The 19743-nt window shown below is 46.4% G+C and overlaps 1 protein-coding gene across 1 annotated transcript in view; it reads left to right on the top strand.

Annotated features, from left to right (window-relative positions):
• LOC149452024 (large neutral amino acids transporter small subunit 3-like) overlaps window positions 1-19743 on the top strand; it is a 463531-nt gene that overhangs the window by 399172 nt on the left and 44616 nt on the right. The window contains exon 13 of the mRNA XM_089689865.1: window positions 12259-12332. Within this exon, the coding sequence (XP_089545991.1) occupies window positions 12259-12332 (74 nt within the window). The remainder of the gene's footprint in view (window positions 1-12258; window positions 12333-19743) is intronic.

The following is a 19743-nucleotide window of genomic DNA, read 5'->3' as shown; positions in this document are numbered from 1 at the left end:
CCGCTTTTTAACCGAGGCCTGTGTTTGGCTTCCGAATACTGCTGCATCCACCGCCACCCTGCGCCATGTGTCTCTGTCGTCTGCTCACGCTGCTGACGGCTTCCGCTTTTTAACCTAGGCCTTTGTATGGCTTCCGAATACTGCTGCCTCCACCGCCACCCTGCGCCATGTGCCTCTATCGTCTGCTCACGCTGCTGACGGCTTCCGCTTTTTAAACTAGTCCTGTGTATGGCTTCCGAATACTGCTGCCTCCACCGCCACCCTGCGCCATGTGCCACTTTCAGGTCTCCTTACACTGTTGGTGGGTTCCATTTTGTGATAGGGTGCTGTATGGCCTTCCATTGCTGCTGCCTCCGCCGCCACCCTGCGCCATGTGCCTCTGTCGTCTGCTCACGCTGCTTACGGCTTCCGCTTTTTAACCAAGGCCTGTGTTTGGCTTCCGAATACTGCTGCATCCACCGCCACCCTGCGCCATGTGTCTCTGTCGTCTGCTCACGCTGCTGACGGCTTCCGCTTTTTAACCTAGGCCTGTGTATGGCTTCCGAATACTGCTGCCTCCACCGCCACCCTGCGCCATGTGCCTCTGTCGTCTGCTCACGCTGCTGACGGCTTCCGCTTTTTAAACTAGTCCTGTGTATGTCTTCCGAATACTGCTGCCTCCACCGCCACCCTGCGCCATGTGCCACTTTCAGGTCTCCTTACACTGTTGGTGGGTTCCATTTTGTGATAGGGTGCTGTATGGCCTTCCATTGCTGCTGCCTCCACCGCCACCCTGCGCCATGTGCCTCTGTCGTCTGCTCACGCTGCTGACGGCTTCCGCTTTTTAACCGAGGCCTGTGTTTGGCTTCCGAATACTGCTGCATCCACCGCCACCCTGCGCCATGTGTCTCTGTCGTCTGCTCACGCTGCTGACGGCTTCCGCTTTTTAACCTAGGCCTTTGTATGGCTTCCGAATACTGCTGCCTCCACCGCCACCCGGCGCCATGTGCCTCTGTCGTCTGCTCACGCTGCTGACGGCTTCCGCTTTTTAAACTAGTCCTGTGTATGTCTTCCGAATACTGCTGCCTCCACCACCACCCTTTGCCATGTGCCACTTTCAGGTCTCCTTACACTGTTGGTGGGTTCCATTTTGTGATAGGGTGCTGTATGGCCTTCCATTGCTGCTGCCTCCACCGCCACCCTGCGCCATGTGCCTCTATCGTCTGCTCACGCTGCTGACGGCTTCCGCTTTTTAAACTAGTCCTGTGTATGGCTTCCGAATACTGCTGCCTCCACCGCCACCCTGCGCCATGTGCCACTTTCAGGTCTCCTTACACTGTTGGTGGGTTCCATTTTGTGATAGGGTGCTGTATGGCCTTCCATTGCTGCTGCCTCCACCGCCACCCTGCGCCATGTGCCTCTGTCGTCTGCTCACGCTGCTTACGGCTTCCGCTTTTTAACCGAGGCCTGTGTTTGGCTTCCGAATACTGCTGCATCCACCGCCACCCTGCGCCATGTGTCTCTGTCGTCTGCTCACGCTGCTGACGGCTTCCGCTTTTTAACCTAGGCCTGTGTATGGCTTCCGAATACTGCTGCCTCCACCCCCACCCTGCGCCATGTGCCTCTGTCGTCTGCTCACGCTGCTGACGGCTTCCGCTTTTTAAACTAGTCCTGTGTATGTCTTCCGAATACTGCTGCCTCCACCGCCACCCTGCACCATGTGCCACTTTCAGGTCTCCTTACACTGTTGGTGGGTTCCATTTTGTGATAGGGTGCTGTATGGCCTTCCATTGCTGCTGCCTCCACCGCCACCCTGCGCCATGTGCCTCTGTCGTCTGCTCACGCTGCTGACGGCTTCCGCTTTTTAACCGAGGCCTGTGTTTGGCTTCCGAATACTGCTGCATGCACCGCCACCCTGCGCCATGTGTCTCTGTCGTCTGCTCACGCTGCTGACGGCTTCCGCTTTTAAACCTAGGCCTGTGTATGGCTTACGAATACTGCTGCCTCCACCGCCACCCGGCGCCATGTGCCTCTGTCGTCTGCTCACGCTGCTGACGGCTTCCGCTTTTTAAACTAGTCCTGTGTATGTCTTCCGAATACTGCTGCCTCCACCGCCACCCTGCGCCATGTGCCACTTTCAGGTCTCCTTACACTGTTGGTGGATTCCATTTTGTGATAGGGTGCTGTATGGCCTTCCGTTGCTGCTGCCTCCACCGCCACCCTGCGCCATGTGCCTCTGTCGTCTGCTCACGCTGCTGACGGCTTCCGCTTTTTAACCTAGGCCTGTGTATGGCTTCCGAATACTGCTGCCTCCACCGCCACCCTGCACCATGTGCCTCTGTCGTCTGCTCACGCTGCTGACGGCTTCCGCTTTTTAAACTAGTCCTGTGTATGGCTTCCGAATACTGCTGCCTCCACCGCCACCCTGCGCCATGTGCCACTTTCAGGTCTCCTTACACTGTTGGTGGGTTCCATTTTGTGATAGGGTGCTGTATGGCCTTCCATTGCTGCTGCCTCCACCGCCACCCTGCGCCATGTGCTTCTGTCGTCTGCTCACGCTGCTGACGGCTTCCGCTTTTTAACCGAGGCCTGTGTTTGGCTTCCGAATACTGCTGCATCCACCGCCACCCTGCGCCATGTGTCTCTGTCGTCTGCTCACGCTGCTGACGGCTTCCGCTTTTTAACCTAGGCCTGTGTATGGCTTCCGAATACTGCTGCCTCCACCGCCACCCTGCTCCATGTGCCTCTGTCGTCTGCTCACGCTGCTGACGGCTTCCGCTTTTTAAACTAGTCCTGTGTATGTCTTCCGAATACTGCTGCCTCCACCGCCACCCTGCGCCATGTGCCACTTTCAGGTCTCCTTACACTGTTGGTGGGTTCCATTTTGTGATAGGGTGCTGTATGGTCTTCCATTGCTGCTGCCTCCACCGCCACCCTGCGCCATGTGCCTCTGTCGTCTGCTCACGCTGCTGACGGCTTCTGCTTTTTAACCGAGGCCTGTGTTTGGCTTCCGAATACTGCTGCATCCACCGCCACCCTGCGCCATGTGTCTCTGTCGTCTGCTCACGCTGCTGACGGCTTCCGCTTTTTAACCTAGGCCTGTGTATGGCCTTCAATTGAAGCTGCTTCTGCTCCGCCACTCTGCCATTGGATTCTTGATAGTCGTCTCCCCACACTGCTGCTGGGGGGACTTTTTAACATAGGCCTCTGTATGTCCTTCAATTTTAGCTGCTTACGCTCCGCCACTCTGCCATGGGCCCCTGTACCGCCTCCTCATGCTGCTGCCAGGCCCGTAATCTGCCATGGGCCCCCGTACCGACTCCTCATGCTGCTGCCAGGTCCGTAATCTGTCATGGGCCCCTGTACCGCCTCCTCATGCTGCTGCCAGGTCCAGAGTGTGTCATGGGTCCCTGTACGGCCTCCTATTGCTGCTGTCTCCATCGCCACACTCTGCCATGTGCCACTTTCAGGTCTCTTCACACTGCTGGTGGGTTCCATTTTGTCATAGGGTGCTGTATGGCCTGCCATTGCTGCTGCCTCCACCGCCACACTTTGGCTCCACACTCTGGTTTTGGCCCCGTGACTGCCCAAATGAGTGAAGTGTGCGGTGATTCTAAGATCGACGGCACTCATCTGCATGTCATACTGACTGACAGTATTATTTCTCTTCCCCAGCAGACTCCAAGGGCATTTAAATTAAAGGTACAGTGTTCTGCACTAATATAAAGGCTCTCTGAAGCCTAGAAACACCCTTTTTATAAGTTAAATTCGCAGCGAATATATTCGGCACAAAGCGAATTTAATCGGCGAATTCGGCGAATCAGCCGAACCGAATTTTTGAATAATTCGCTCATCTCTAGTTATGTTGTATTTCCTTTTTGGATTTTTTTTGTATTGCTACATTTGAAAAATGAATAAATATCTAAATTAAAAAAAAAAAAAAAAAAAAGAAACAATCCTGGTGACAAATTATTCTATCAGTCCTTCTGATTGTAGAATCCCCAATTGCAACCAGCTGTCAAAGGCCACCAAGTGCCACTCCACCCAACTTGGCAAGTTTGTTTGAGTACTCAAACACAGGACTGGTCTTCCTTTTCTGTGAGCCGCTACCACTCCTATTAACCCTTCTTCCTTCTTGGTTATCCTGACTCACCTCTCCTCCCTCCACATCAACCCCATTAACCACCTACATAGTGAGCAGAAGACTCCTTCCATGGCTGTCCATTCCACTCAGTGTTGCAGTTTGCTCCTCAAGATCTCTAATGTGAGCTTTCATCTGCTCATATCTGTCAGAGGAATTCATCTTGGAGCTTTTGCTCTATTATATACATGTCGCACACTGGACTGAGCAAAACCTTCAACCTTGCTAGCAATCATTATCACATAGAATATAGAATGGGGTATGTAGCGCTAAAAAATACCAAACAAACAAAGTGTCATCATATATCATCACAGAAGTATCAAGCATATAATGTTCATAAAGTGTATCCGGAGGGCAGACAGATAAGATCCTATGGTGTCCCCAATCCAACTTGACAGAACGGAAAATGTATATAGTTCGGTTATGCGCTTACCACAGATACATACAATATGAGCATTGTATGTAAATCAGCAACAGGACATCATGGTCTGGTCAGCAGCATGAGTAGCATCTGGTCATGTAAGGACATCAAGGCCAGTGGGTCCAACGTTGTTCAAGCATCCAGAGGCTCCTTGTTCCAGATCACCACCTTACAGAGCTCATTATAAACGAGCCAGGAGGCAAGAAGGTATCAATGGTGAAGTACGTTTATTCAGAGTAAAAAAAAAACCAAACAAAAGGAAGGAACTCACATCAGCATAGAAAGGTACATCCAGGTGTCATTCATAGGTTCCCTGGTGGCTAGTGGTTCCACCAGCATAAAAGACTTGCATCCAGGTTTAATTAAAAGTCCCTGGTGGCTAGTGACAGAAAGGGATCATATATAAATATATATCCCATAGATCCCAGGGTTAAGATGACCACCCAGATCCAATAAAAGAGTTCCCTGGTGGTTAGTGGTTCCCTGGTGGTATAGGTGTCAATAGGGTGGATCCCCTAACATGTTTCGAGCACACCGCTCGTTTTCAAAGGGGATTTTTTAGCGCTACATACCCCATTCGATATTTTATGTTTTAGGTACTGAGGATTACCCTGTATGTTAGCTGTTTGTCCTGTCTGTTTGCGCTCACTTACCTTACCCTATATATAATCATTATCACAGTTCCAACAATATTATTGGATACAAAGAAAAACAAACAGAGGGCGCACCGGCCTAGTGCATTATCATAAAAAATATTTATTAGAAAGATAAAAAGTAAGTATCGTACTCACAATTGACATACAGGTCAAAGGCACATCACACTAAACTAAAATGGACTTCCAACAGGCTAACGTGTTTTGAGGACTCAGCCTCTTCCTCAGAACAATATTATTACTTACACAAAGTTTAAAATACTACTTTAAAGGTTAAAGTTGTATTTTGAGAGCTCATGAAGATTTAAAAATGCAATGTAGATGGTCATAAGTTCTATTGCACAATTGGAGTTTTATTCTGCTAATACAGTGTGTCTAACATCTACAAATTAAAAAATAGACAACTCCTGCCTTGTTATATTTGACAAAACATTTATTGACCTGTCTGTAGGGAACTTGGGGTCTTCAGGCAGTGGGATTGTAAATCAGGTCCCACACCAGGGCCTACCATGAAGTGTACAGTAAGGAAGGTCAGAAATCTCTACCATGGCTCTCTCCTACCCATCTCAGCCTATGAACCTGTCAGGAAACTCACACTTGTCTTGTTTCCAAATGAGTTGCATGGGGCCCCTTCCATGGTCACAGGCTGTTTGAAATACCCAGCCATAGGGCCACAGGGTCATGGGGTACATGGTGTGTGCTCCAGGCAAGGACCTTGTCACCACCACCACCAAGTTGGCTGACTTCTCCTGGCCACTACGAGTTAGCCAACCAAGCTATATGCCAAGTTCACTCTCCCCAGTTATTGACTGGGCTTTACCTTCTTGAAGAGATCAGATGACTAGTCCAGTATGTTGAAAGGCAACTTTGTCATTATTTCCACCTGCCTGCAGCCATTCAACAAATTAAGCTACTTTACATATACTGTATTTATTCTTCACTGCACACATCAGCAAGACACTTATTCAATTTAGGCTTTTTACTGAGCGCTTGGATGTTATACAGAGTTAATGGCACTTGGCTTTTGCATAAGTTTCAGAAATTGTTACAATTGTTTGTTCAAACACCCCCAACTTCTAACCTCTCAGCACTTCCAACTGGAACAGAGAAACAGGGCACTTTAGTTTTCATAAACCCTAAGCCACATAACACTGAAAGAAGATTCACTCCCCTGAAAAAGTTACCATATAGAATGTAAATAACAATACACAGTCTGTTCAAGGAATACCCTTTAGATGACATACTGAGTAACCTCTTCCGAGCAATGCATGCTCTGTAGTCATGCTGAAAGAGACAGCAAACTGTGCATGAATTATGCAGCTGCTGAACTTTCTCCCCACATATTAGCTGGCCTGCCACCTGTCATAACTGTAGCAAAGATCGAAGGTAAGTGCTCTGAAACACCTCCTCTGCTACAGGTCTAACAGACAGCTGGTGGGTAGTGTTTGGCTTGATATTCCATGTTTGAGTGGGAGCCATGATTGGCCAAAGCAATGCACCTGACCATATGTCAGGTGCAATGATTTGGCCAATCACAGCACAATGCACTGTGAAAGCATGATTGGCCAAAATCAGCCTTATGCAGTGTGTTGTTAGACACTGCCAAATACAGAGGGGAGAATACTCCCCCTCCAAAAAAATAAAATAAAATATATATAAAAAAACCAAAATAAAAATAAAACAAAATATGCATTTAAAAAAAAGAGCCCTTTAGGTTTGGTAGGAAGGTTAGGAGGCACCCCACAGTAATTTTGTTAAGTGCGTGGGGCTCCCCCTAAAAGCCATACCAGGTCCTTTAGGCCTGGTAGGACTTTTAAGGGGAACCCGGACCCCAAACAATGGGGGGGAAGCATGGAGTCTCCCCTAAATTCCTCAATTAAAGGAATTTTTCAAAAGTCTGGAGTCTTTATTTTTTTCTAAATTAATGAATGGATACCCCTTACTCAAGGGGGATAGCATCAGGGTGCCCCCATATTTAAAGGGGTACCCTGATGCTAATGAGCCCCATGCGTGAGGACCCACACAACCACTGGGCCAGGGTTGTGGGGAAGAGGCCAAAAGGACCTGGTATGACTTTTAGGGGGAACCCCATGCACTCTTTTTTTTTTTTTTTTTTTACTGTGGGGTCCCTGCTAACCTTCCTACCAGACCTAAGGGGTCTGTTAAGGATTGGGGGGGTACACCATTTTTTTTTTGTAATATAAAAATGTTATTTAAAAAAAAGTCAGTCCTGCTGCAGCAGGTTCTATACATTGTACAGATGTGCAACTTTGCAGGTAGTTTAAGCCCCCCCCCAGCATAATATTTAAAGGAATTTTAACAATAAAGCAATAAAATATGACTGCCCCTTTAAAAGCTGTACTTTTTTTTGTAACTGATTCATGTCCCTCAGGGCAGTACCCGAGTCCCCATATCCCATTTGTGGCACAATGGGCACTTTTGAATTTACAAGTTCATGTTCCATAGACTTGCATTGAGTTTGAAGATCGCGGTCGAATACTCATTAGGTTCAAACGTTCGACTGCAAACCACCACTACTGGTGGACTGGTAGGTGGGGACAGAGCTCAGCAGTAGCAAAAATCAGAGGTTCATGATGCTGGAACTCATGGATATAGCTTTGGATGTTTGCTTGCCCCAAAACAGGGGCTGCACTTCATATAGGTGTAGTACTATCCCCTTTGGCGGTTGCTGTCGAATTGGGTCCCCCTATAGTCATGCACAGCCAGACATTTAACATTTTCCATACAAGTTTGCTTCAGAGTCCTTGTTTGTTTTTTTTTCGGTTGTTTATGGAGGGAATTTTAGAACTGGGATAGGGTAAAGGGGGTATAGGATGCCCAAGGGAACTTATATCTTAGGACATACTTCCTGGAACTATTCACAAGCTTCTCTTCTGCAACACGGTCTCTGTTGGAGAGCAAGCCATTGTCTCCTTGATGTCCCACCTCAGACCCTAGATGAAATTCTCCTCTTCACCCAGCAAACTGGAGATTCTCCGGAGCAGAGGATCTGGCTGCTTTTCCTTTAAATGGGTGAACAGTCACTAGTTGGGGGTGTCGAAAACGTGTGCACCAGAGACTGACGTGGTCCTCCATTTTGTTAAGAATCTCCATGTTGTCCCTCATTTTTTCCCCCTTTCCTCTTTGTTAATCCACAGGGACATATGTGTGTTGGAAGGGTCACAGGCAGGCTAGAGCCAGCAGGGAGCCCATAGCTATAAAACACCTCTCTGAGCCGGGGCCTAGCTGTCCGAAGAAGCTGGGCAATTTAACACCTCTTATAAAATAAGGCAAGCTTTCCCCAGCGTTCAAGACATTCCAACGAAGCATGAAGCAGATAAACACTTTTCATAATCCATTTTTCCCCTATGTCTCATATCTTGGAATATGAGAGACTTATGCAGGCCATAGATGGGTCGAAAATCGGCCGATTTTTCGGCCGAAAATAAAATCGGCCGATTTTCGGATCGTTAGTGGGCGATTTGGTCGGCCGTTTTTCGGTATTTTGGCCGTTTTTTTTTTCTCGGTAAAGTTGGAAAAAAATCGGCCGATTTTGCCGATCGGCCGATTTTCGCGGCAATTAGTGGGCAAATCGGCCGATTTTTTACCGATAAAAAATCTGCGCATGAGCAGTGACCTGCAAGAGGAAGACAAAAAGAAGAAAAAGAAGAAGAGGAAGAAGAGGAAGACGATGAAGAAGAGGATGAAGAAGAGGAAGACGATGAAGAAGAGGATGAAGAAGAAGAAGAGGAAGAAGAAGAGGATGAAGAAGAAGAGGATGAGGATGAAGAAGAAGAAGAGGATGAGGATGAAGAAGAAGAAGAAGAAGAAGAGGATGATGATGATGAAGAAGAAGAGGATGAGGATGAAGAAGAGGATGAGGATGAAGAAGAGGAAGAAGAAGAAGAGGAGGATGAGGATGAAGAAGAGGATGAGGATGAGGATGAAGAAGAATAGGATGAGGATGATGAAGAAGAAGAATAGGATGAGGATGCTGAAGAAGAAGAGGATGAGGATTCAGAAGAAGAAGAGGATGAGGATGATGAAGAAGAGGATGAGGATGAAGAAGAGGATGAGGATGAAGAAGAGGATGAGGATGATGAAGAAGAAGAGGATGAGGGTGAGGATGAAGAAGAAGAAGAGGATGAGGATGAGGATGAGGATGAAGAAGAAGAAGAAGAAGAAGAAGAAGTAGGATGAAAATAAGAAGAATTCCAGTCCAGCAAAAAGTGTCTCTGCAGAGAGCTCCGCTATTTCTGACAGTTCTCTGACAGTTCCTTGACATTTACAGCGGTTGAAACATTGTATCTATTTGTTTCCGAATAAAAACATCTGTATCCTAAATGGAAACAAATAGATACATTGTTGCAACTTCTATAAATGTCAAGGAACTGTCAGAACTGTCAAAGAAATAGCAGAGCTCTCTGCAGGGACACTTTTTGCCGGCTCTAGACGGGTAGAAAATCGGCCGATTTTTTTTACCATTGATGGTAACGTCGGCCACTTGAACAACCGATTTTTCGTTTTTTAAAAGAAAAATCTGCAGTTTTTCTCCCCAACTATGGCCTGCATTACATAAAAACCAGACATATCGTCAGATTGACTAAGAGAAGATGAACAATTTGATGGGTCACTCGCTTTGTCTTGAATACATAGGAAAGCCGAAAAATAGATCTCATGAACCGTTCAGTGTATAATTTCATAATTCATATCTAATCAATCCTCAGACGTGTCTGCATAATAATCTACCCATGGTTGGAATGTCACTTGTGCAGATGGAAAGTTATGGGCCAAAATATGAGTTAAGAGAGATTTCGGGGTATTGTTCCTTGACTTCAGAGACACCCCCTGCTGGGGAACTACAAAATAGGCTGTCAGGCCTAAGAGAGTAAGTTGAAGACATCTCCCATTTTAACATCAGTACCACCTGGGGAGACCCGTGCCCTTTCGCTCTGAAACTTAGATCTGCTAACCCAGGACTTTGGCAAGTACCTTAACCCTTTCACCTCTTTCTGATATCTCTTTGCTGTGTTGTTTGTCTCTGTATATTTATATATATATCTTAGTTACATCTTTTTCTGTAAATATTTTTATTGTACCCGTTTGACCTTTTAGTAATAAATCCTTCCTTCTGAAAGTGTTGAACTGTTTCTATAGCGCTTTATTGCAATTTACGAATCCCTGCCTAAAGAGAACGCTACTGTGTTTGTTTAACCCTCTGTATAACCGTGTTATACAGACGATTACCTCAACCATTATAGTGTTATAACTGATATCGCCGAGTTTCCTCTTTCTCTGTACAAAAAGGAGGTGGTGGCAGTGTGAAGGGTTAATTGCGTAATTAACCTGACCCAGTAACAATCGCTCAGGCTGCCGTTACATCGATTGTGGTCCAATTAGCTGGAAAATCGTTGTGCAGGGTGCAGCTGGGTGTGGCGTTGTTACGCACATGACATTGCGGTTTTAGATTGGCTAATCCTTCGGTCACGAGTTTGGTGAGAAGAGCTGGGGTCTGACATCGTGATCGTGACAGGGGGCTAATCTGGTTTCCCACCAGAGTGCTCCTCTTCCTATCCACCCAGGGGGTGAATATGTACTCACTCAGATCTACTCCTATACTGCTTGCCGGATGGCTGCTGCCACCAGGACTATCAGCTGGGCTGCTCCTTCCATGCCACACAGGTGGTCATCACTCGGGGCCAGTGAATCCTGTGTTTTCCACCTTTCCAGCTCCAGGCTTGCAGGCAGGTCCCATCCCACTTCTTCTTCCTCTAGCCTCACATCTTCTTCCAGCTCTCTACACCTCTCCCACCACCACGCACCTCTCACTGAGCAGGCACCAGTACTTTGTAAAGGAGCCCAGCCCCTTGCCAATCCTTCTGTTGGGGATTGGTTGAGGCTACTCAAGAGTGCAGTCAGCCACTCCTCAGATCCACCCACTGTCTCCAAGGCCCTCCTCCAAAATCCTCAGAGCAGAGGGAAATTTGACCCTTCTGGCTTTTACACCTGAGCTGCTACTCAGCTCTTGACTAACCGTTGGGATCTAGCTCCCTCTAGCTAAACTAGGAAGGTGCTATATATGGACTGCATATAGAGAGTTAATCTGCACTATAAATGGGGTCTCAAAAGCCACTGTAGCTTAAGACAGCTGGAAGGTAGGACCATGAGAGCTTGTCTTGCTATTTGTGTTAAAAGAATCATCCACCAGGTGTTGTCTGCTGCTTGTCACGAAATCCACCTGGTCCTTGTGGAACAGCTTGTGAGGGATGTTTTTGGGGACTGTTCCTTTCAAATGGGGAGAATGACAACTTTATTCTGGGATAAAGCACCTCTCTGCATTCTAGTAACAAAATGATCCCAAACACAAAAGCAAATAATGAAAGAATATATAAACCCAACATTTCATATTCCTGCTGTAGGATGTACTTGTATGAAAAAGTATCCTGTTCTTGTTGTATTGCTTCCTTTGGGTGAAATACCTGGTGTTCCTGCCAGCTACGCCTATTAAAAACTGGCCACAGTAGGCAGGAGAGCACAGGATGGTCAGTTTTCTAGCTGTGTTGGAACTCCGCCTGCTCTCCTCAAATGATCAGACATCTGCTCAACCCCCCCCCCCTACATCCATTTACTGGAAAGATCAGTGTCCTACTGTTTCTCCTCCCCCAGCTCTCTAAGCTCCTTATGCAGCTGAGAACAGAGGGTATGTGATCACTTATATAAAAAAGGGAAAAGGGTATTCATAATAGTTTTTTATATGTATACACAAATGTTTTGCCTTTCATTTCTAGTTCACACTGTATGAGTTTACAAGGTGTGGGTTCATATATACTGTACTTTAAACCAACAGGCTTGTGAACATGGTGAGCTGAATAGAGATGCTAGTGCCATAAAGTTTTTATGTTACCACATGTGCTGCTGAGGGAAAGTAACAGGCAGTAAACTTCATGCCACCTCAAGCTGAAATATATATTTTTTAAAATCCTTATAAGTGATAAATTGTAGTTATGTATCAAATAGTGCTATTGAAAACCTGACTGATTTATTGCTGTACATTTCCTTTTCAGTTCTTCACTTTTGTCCTTCATACATTGGTCAGAGGCTTCATCCATTCAGCATGTGGGGGATTATACGCCGCAGTGTAAGTATATAGTGCTGTGAAATGTTTACTGTACAATGCAATATTTTTGTTGCAAATTTGTCCCATAATTTATTTCCTGGAAATGAAAATATCCACTGTTAATACTATCAAAGTGTTTTTGCCCTGTAAATATTAAACCTCTGCTATATGTCCCATAACTTGTGATACATTTAAAAAGCCCTATCAGCACTAACGTAGCTTAGGCAAACATGAATAATTGTTCTAGTAATATTAAAGGGGGAGCTGCAAAAAGTATGCACATATAATTATTGGAGAAAGTAGGCTGAGAAGGATCTGGGTGTTCTGGTATACCATAGACCAGGCATCACTAAATGGCGGACCACGGTCCGAATACGGACTGAGTGACAGTCATGTCCAGACCACGGCCACACCACTTAGCAGCCTGAGTGGACTCCTCTCCTCTCACTGCTGCAGCTGTTAGTAATCATGAGGAATAGCAGGGTGGACTTCTGTTCTGTGGCCGTCGTCACTGCTGCTGTTGAATTTTAGCAGGGAAGAGGGCAGGAGGAATGGAAGGACGGACTCCACTTCTGATTGTACCAGCTTGCCGCTGAACTCAAAACAGAGAGGAGGGCGGGAAACACTGCAGGTCCACAGGGTAGCAGAAAAGGGGAGCCAATCTTTCATGTGGGTCGCATGCTTTTTACCAGAAAGAGTTGGGGAGCTCCCACCCTCAGTGGAAACCTTCTATGCCTCCAGTCCTCCCTGCTCTGAGTTCAGCGCTGGTAAGCTGGTACATTCAGAAGAGGAGTCCATCCTTCCATTGCTCCCGCCCTCCTCCCTGCTCTGAGTTCAGCAGTGGGGACGGCAAGCCAGTACATTCAGAAGAGAAGTCCTTCCTTCCAATCCTCCCGCTCTCTTTCCTGCTGTGATTTCAACAGCAGTGGCGATGATAGCGGCGGAAGATAGTACAAATAGAATAGTAATCCACCTCACCATTCCTCCCACCCTCCACAATGTGTTAAAGTATGGGGAAGATTATGAGGTAGAGGGGGCTGTGATATCAGAGGGGGGGATCTGTGATATGAAGCAGATGTGAGATTGGGGAACTGTGATATGGGGGAGCTGTGATGTGGGGGGTTGTGAAATGAGGGGGGCTGTGAGAGGGGGAGGCTGTGATATGGGGGTGCTGTTAGAGGTGGGAGCTGTGATATGGGAGGCTGTGAGGTGAGGGGGGAGCTGTGATGAGGGGGAAGCTGTGATATTGGGGGGCTGTGAAGTGAGAGGAGGGAGCTGTGATGAGGGGGAAGCTGTGATATTGGGGGGCTGTGAAGTGAAAGGAGGGAGCTGTGATATGGGGGGCTGTGAAGTGAGAGGGAGGAGATGTGAAATGGGGGGCTGCAAGAGGGGGGAGCTGTGATATGGGGGGCTGTGACATTAAGGGGAGGAGCTGTGAAATAGAGGGCTATGATAGGAGGGAGTTGTGATATGAGTGGGGGAGCGATAATACTGGGGGCTTTGATGTGAGGAGGGCTGTGAAATGAGGGGGGCTGTGAGAGGGGGAGGCTGTGATATTAAGGATCTCTGATGTCTGGAGAGGGGGAGCTGTGATGTGGGGGATTGTGATTGCAAGGGGGACTGTAATCTCAAGGAAAGACTGTGATGTGAAGGGAGGCTGTGATAGAAGCGGGGCTATAATGTTGGGGGGCTCTAATGTGAAAGGGAGTTGTGATGTACGAGGGGCTGTGATGGGAAAGGGGGGACTGAGGTCATTAATGCAAAGGGGGCTGTAATGTTAAAGACCTGAGTAATAGAAGAAAAATGAGTTTTGGACCTCTGCAGAAAGAAGATGTTACCAGCCGGACCTCCGTGAATTTTAATTAAGTACACCTGGTATAGACTTTATAGCATGCAATGCCTAGCTGCAGTTTATAATAGTTTTATATATAGTTTTAGATAGCAAAATACTTTCTTGTATTAAAAAGACGTATAGACTCCAGAGAGAGAGAGAGAATTTTGTCCCTGTACAAAAACGTAAGACTTCATCTGGAATATGCAACTCAATGTTGGCCACCAGTTCACAAATAGGATATCATGAAGGAGATGAGATATGAGGAAAGATTAGCAGAACTGAATTTATTCTCTCTTGGGAAGAGGCAATTAAGGGGGAACATGATCACCATGTAGGAATACATTAAGTGGTCCATGTAGTAAACTTGTAGAGTAGTAGTGTAGAGTCATTCACTTTCAGATCATTACAGAGGAAAAGGGGGCACCCTTTATGTCTTAGGGAAAAAAAGATTTAATCTCCACAAATGGAAAGGCTTCTTCACAGTAGATTGTTTTAAAAAGAGCTTGATGCTCATGATATAACTGGATACTAGTATTTATAGGAAATACCACCGGTGTAGTTGATCCAGGGAATATCAAATTGCCTCCTGGGGGATCAGGAAGGATTTTTTCCCCTTCTGGAGCAAGTTGATCATGCTTTACTGGGTTTTTTTGCCTCTGTGGGTATAGGATTCCATCACAAATCCATGCACGCAGCCCAATGGAAATTAATTTGATTGAGCTTGAAATGACCAGTTTATTCAATACATTGATTTCAAATCACTTTAACAAAAACTTGGTGGATACATTCTAAATTGCACAAACGTTGCTTTTACACACTGCTCACCAATCACCAAAATAAGAACTCTTCACAAGAACAAGTGAAAAAAAATTTCCAGCTTTTGCTACTTTCTACTGGGTAGTTGATGCTTGGAATAAACTTCCAGCAGAGGTAGTCAGCAAGTCAACAGTAAAATAGCTTCAAACATGCTTGGGACAAGCATAGATCTATACAAAAGACAAAAAAGTTAACAACCCCCCCCCCCCCATAAAAAAAAAACGAGCATACTCGATGGACCACTCAGACTTTTTCTGACGTCACTTTTCTATGTTTCTAGAACATACATTTATCTTTCCAATGTTGGGAATTACTCTGTAAAAACTGAACTCAGTTGGCACTCATGGCTCATCTCCAGTGAATGCCCCACAGAAAGCAGCTTCCCATGGGGATATACATACAGGCTCACTGCCAAGCCCTGCTGCCTGTGTCTATAGTCACAGACAGTGGGACTCAGCCCCCACTCTTTTGGCACTAGCTTTGATTGACAGCAGTGGGAGCCAATGGTTACTGCTGCCTCAGCAAAGCTTGTGAGACCAGGAAGTGAGGGTATAGAAGAGCTGCAGATGGGCACAGCTGGATTAAACAGGAGTTCAGGCAAGTAAAAGGAGGGGTGAGGGGGGGGCAAAAGTGGCATTAAACAATAATGGCCAGTTTCCAGGCTATTATGCAAGGAATTGTCAAAAAAAATGGCATGAGGGCTGGGCAATGCTCTGAGAAACATGTACCATTGCAAAAAATACATTTAATTTTTGTTTAGTGGGGAGCAGATATTTAAATTACACCTTATGTGTAACATTAACAAAAAAATGATGGAAGATTTCCATAGCCTTCCTGTGAAATAGAGCATCTGTATGAAGTACACAACCTACTAGAGCAAAATAGACATTTACAAAGAAAGAAGATGCTGTTTACATTGTCAGCAAATGACAGCTTTGGCCACTTTACCTCTGTTTGGAAACAGACAGGGGTGGAGGCCCAATCTGCATATTTATTGGGGGTCCAGCTAATCCCAGATTTGAAGGCCCTGGTAGAGTGGTGGACTGGCCTACAAATATGGGAGAGTAAGGTTGACAGAGGGGTCGGGTGGAAGATGAAGTGTTGAGGAGACTGTCGGTGCCTAGGAGGGGCCCCATAGGTCCTTGGGGGGGGGGGGGGGCTCTAGGTTGGGCTCGGGCTGGCTCAGGAGAATAAATTAAGCGGAGAGGTGCAAATGAGATCAAGGCCTGGAGCAGCAGGGAACAAAGAGGACAGTGTGAGTACAGCAGCACACTCTGAGATCTACAAGGGGAAAGAATGTCACATGTAGCAAGCTTTCTAAGGACAGCACTGGGCTCAATTCTTAATCCTTGTCCTGGGAGATCATCTGAGAAGCCATGAGGGCTGGTAGTGCTTGAAGGCCGTAAAACTGGGAGCAGCTCTACAGGGGGAGAGAAGATGACTCTGCATGTAGCTGCATGAAGTAAAGTAATTTTTAAGGGACTGCTATTTCCTCGCCCATAAAGGGTAGCTGCTACTGATCTGTAATGACTGACAGCTTTCAGGAAAAGAACAGTCCAGGATCTGACTTTTTACATAGGAGGGAAGCACCCCCTTCCATTGTTTCAAGCTAAACTGGGCATTCCATAACCCCTATTCCCCATCCAACTTGATTTCCCCTAATAAAATAACATAACCAAGCTCATGGACTGGTCATTGTCTCTGGATGCAAGTTGGTGTGAGAAATAACTGTTGCCTGGAAGCACAGAGAGAGGCTTAGGGATACCCACAACACAGCGGCCCTCATGAGGGTAGTGCTACATTTGGTATTAGGGGGAGTAACAGTGACCCTTCATTGCTATCAGTGGGAGGAATAGTACCCCATTATTGGTGTCAGTGGGATGAATAGTGCCCCATCATTGGTATTAGGGGGAGTAATAGTGTCCCTTTGTTGGTATCAATGGGAGGAATGGTGCCCCACCATTGGAATTAGGGGGAGTGAAAGCGCTCCTTCATTGTTATCAATGCTAGGAATAGTGTCCCATCATTGGTGTCAGTGGAGGGAATAGTGCCCCATCATTGGTATCAATGGGGGGAATAGTGTCCTTTTGTTGGTGTCATCAGGAGGACTAGTGCCCCATTGTCGGTGGCAGTGGCAGGAACTATGCCCCACTGTTGCTGTCAGGGGGAAATAATGCCCCAAGGGCTGGATAAAAGCCAGCAAAGTGTTGCACCCAGCCCACAGTTTGGAGAGCACTGCTGTAGATGATAATGGGGGACCACCACAAAAATGGCCCCAGCAGGGCCAGATTTAGACCTTGGGGGCCCTGGGGCACTTCAGGTTTGGGGGGGCACCTCATCCACAGAGTCGGTTTACATTATCAATGACAATCAAACATTTTTAAAATGCATGACACAAAGTTATTCTGAGGTCATGTGCACACAGACACACACACACACACTTGCAGTCATAGGCCACGCAGTCAGAGCGTAAGCAAGTATGTGTGCTTTGCTTAGGCTGCCATTTGTTTTTAAAGACAACTCGATATACCAGTCCAGAGTAAAATATTTTATAGATGATGGCAGGCAAAATATTACTTCTCAATAGAATAGATCATGGCGACCTTATACACCAGGCATGTCCAAACTCCGGCCCGCGGGCCATTTACAGCCCGGGGGTCGGTTTAATATGGCCCTCCAACAGCTCTCCCTGCTCTGTGTAATGTGGCCCTCCCACGGCCCTCCCTTCTATGGCAGACAGTCTTCTGCTTGAGAGCAGAGGGCAGTGCGCATGCCTGACTGCGGCGCGTTCTCCCTGGTCTGTGTAAATACGGCTGTCACACGGCCCTCCCTTCTGTGGCAGACAGTCTTCTGCTTGAGAGCAGTGCGCATGCGTGACTGCGCCGCGCTGGGAGCGACAGAGGGCGGTGACGTCAGGGCCGGGCTTCCAGCGTGAAGTGTGTTTCTCTTCCCCTCCCGGCTGCCGAGCAGAGACTTCAGCTCCAGCTACCTTTTTCACCCTTCACATTAGTGCAGGTAAGTTTTTTTTAAATTTATTTTCAATACATTGTGAAAACTCAGCTGTCAGTTGATCTTAATGTTATGAAATGAAAAGTATGTCGTTTGCAATTAACTTGGCATAAAATAATTTATTTGCATTTAATTATAATGGTTCAAAGAATGTTCGGAAAAATATTTGGCCCTCCACCATGTTCACTTCATCCAATCTGGCCCTCTTTGAAAAAAGTTTGGACACCCCTGTAATACACCTATTTTGGCGATGTTCAAAGCTGCATATCTATTAGAAGGAAGTTATATACACTATCAATAGGGTTTTCCAGGCCCAGGTCTGGGAGGATCCCAAACAATGTCTCCTGGGTATCCTAGGTGACCTCTCTGGTGAGGATATACCCAAGAAGGCAGTAAGGTCCTTTCCCAGGCCCCCAAACTGATCTTGAGGCACTGGAAATCCACTGACCCTCCTACACTGAGAAAATGGATCTCCCAAATGGGGGACACTATCAGGCTTGAAAAAATACATTTATCAGCACAACGGCTTTAGTAGTAAATTTGATAAACTCTGGGCTCCTTGGATGGATTTTCCAGGCTTAGTCCAGGTAGATCTCATGGACCACATAATGTAATAGCTAGGGAATGATAATATCTTATTATTATATTCCTGGGGGGGGGGGCGGGACGACGGTCTTTTTATATATCACCTCAGCACATTTGTTATGTGTATTTTGTGGTGGATTATTATTACATCCGGAGTTTATATGAACATTTTTCAGAGTACAGAGCCTATCAAAGATATACAAACTGCAATAGGCAACATCGTACAATTAGTATATAGAGCATTTTATGCACATGCGTTTAGGCGCGTTTAGGGTCTATGCACACCAGCTTAAAAAACGCCAGTTCCCTTGGCAAAAAAAAAAAAAGCTCATATACAGCATTTTTGCACAGGAGTTTAGGAGCTTTTTGGAGAGTTTGAGAGCAGTGTCCATATAGTGATTCAAGTGTCCATAATATTTTCAATAAACAAAGTGAAATGTGAATCCACCACCTGCACACACAACCTCAGATGGAGAGACCCCAAATTGTAGGTGGTCTGGTCATGTTACAAACAGACCAGCCCCTGCACCCCCCAATCCCCATTCCGACAGATAGCAGGGGATATTCTCCTCGCTGCTAGCTGTCACAATTTTTTTAAAAAGTGGCCGTGCGAGGCTCCACTCACCCGGCCGTGTCACTCATTCACAGTGTATTGTGAATAAGAACACTACAAGTTCCAACAGCCTTTGCAGCTGTCGACTTATAGTTGTCAGTGAAATACTATGGCGCGGTTGAGCGCCATAGTAGTTCATTGAGCCTTCCTGTCAGTAAGTATTTGCTTGCTCTTATGGGATGTACGACCAAGCAAATATACTGACAGATCAGAGGGAGACCTGCATGGCACCAGCGATCTGTTGATCGCTGGGGCAATGCTTTAGAGGCTCCAGAAACAAAAAATAATAAATGCACTTTTTTTTACTTGCATTTACTATTTTTTGTTAAAAGGTGAATATATCCTTTAACGCTGTGTATGCTTTCAGTTCTTCCATATCCTTTTTGTGTGCCAATTCCATTTGAGAGAATATTGACTGTATATCATCTTTGGTAGGTAATAATGCAAAGCAGCAAAGTAAAGATTCTGGTAGAGAGGACTCGCCCCAAACCTGGGCCTCCCAGGCTTCCCTCTCCTGCATTAGTTACTGCATATTGCTCCAGTTGTTGTTACTCTCTGAGCCTGCCTAGTCTACC

This window comes from Staurois parvus, unplaced genomic scaffold (assembly GCF_062004578.1).
Source record: "Staurois parvus isolate SC_StPar_1 unplaced genomic scaffold, SC_StPar_1.0 ptg000502l, whole genome shotgun sequence".
Taxonomy (NCBI): Eukaryota; Metazoa; Chordata; class Amphibia; order Anura; family Ranidae; genus Staurois; species Staurois parvus.
The sequence above is the reverse complement of the archived record's forward strand: the minus strand, read 5'-3'. Positions and strand labels throughout refer to the sequence as shown.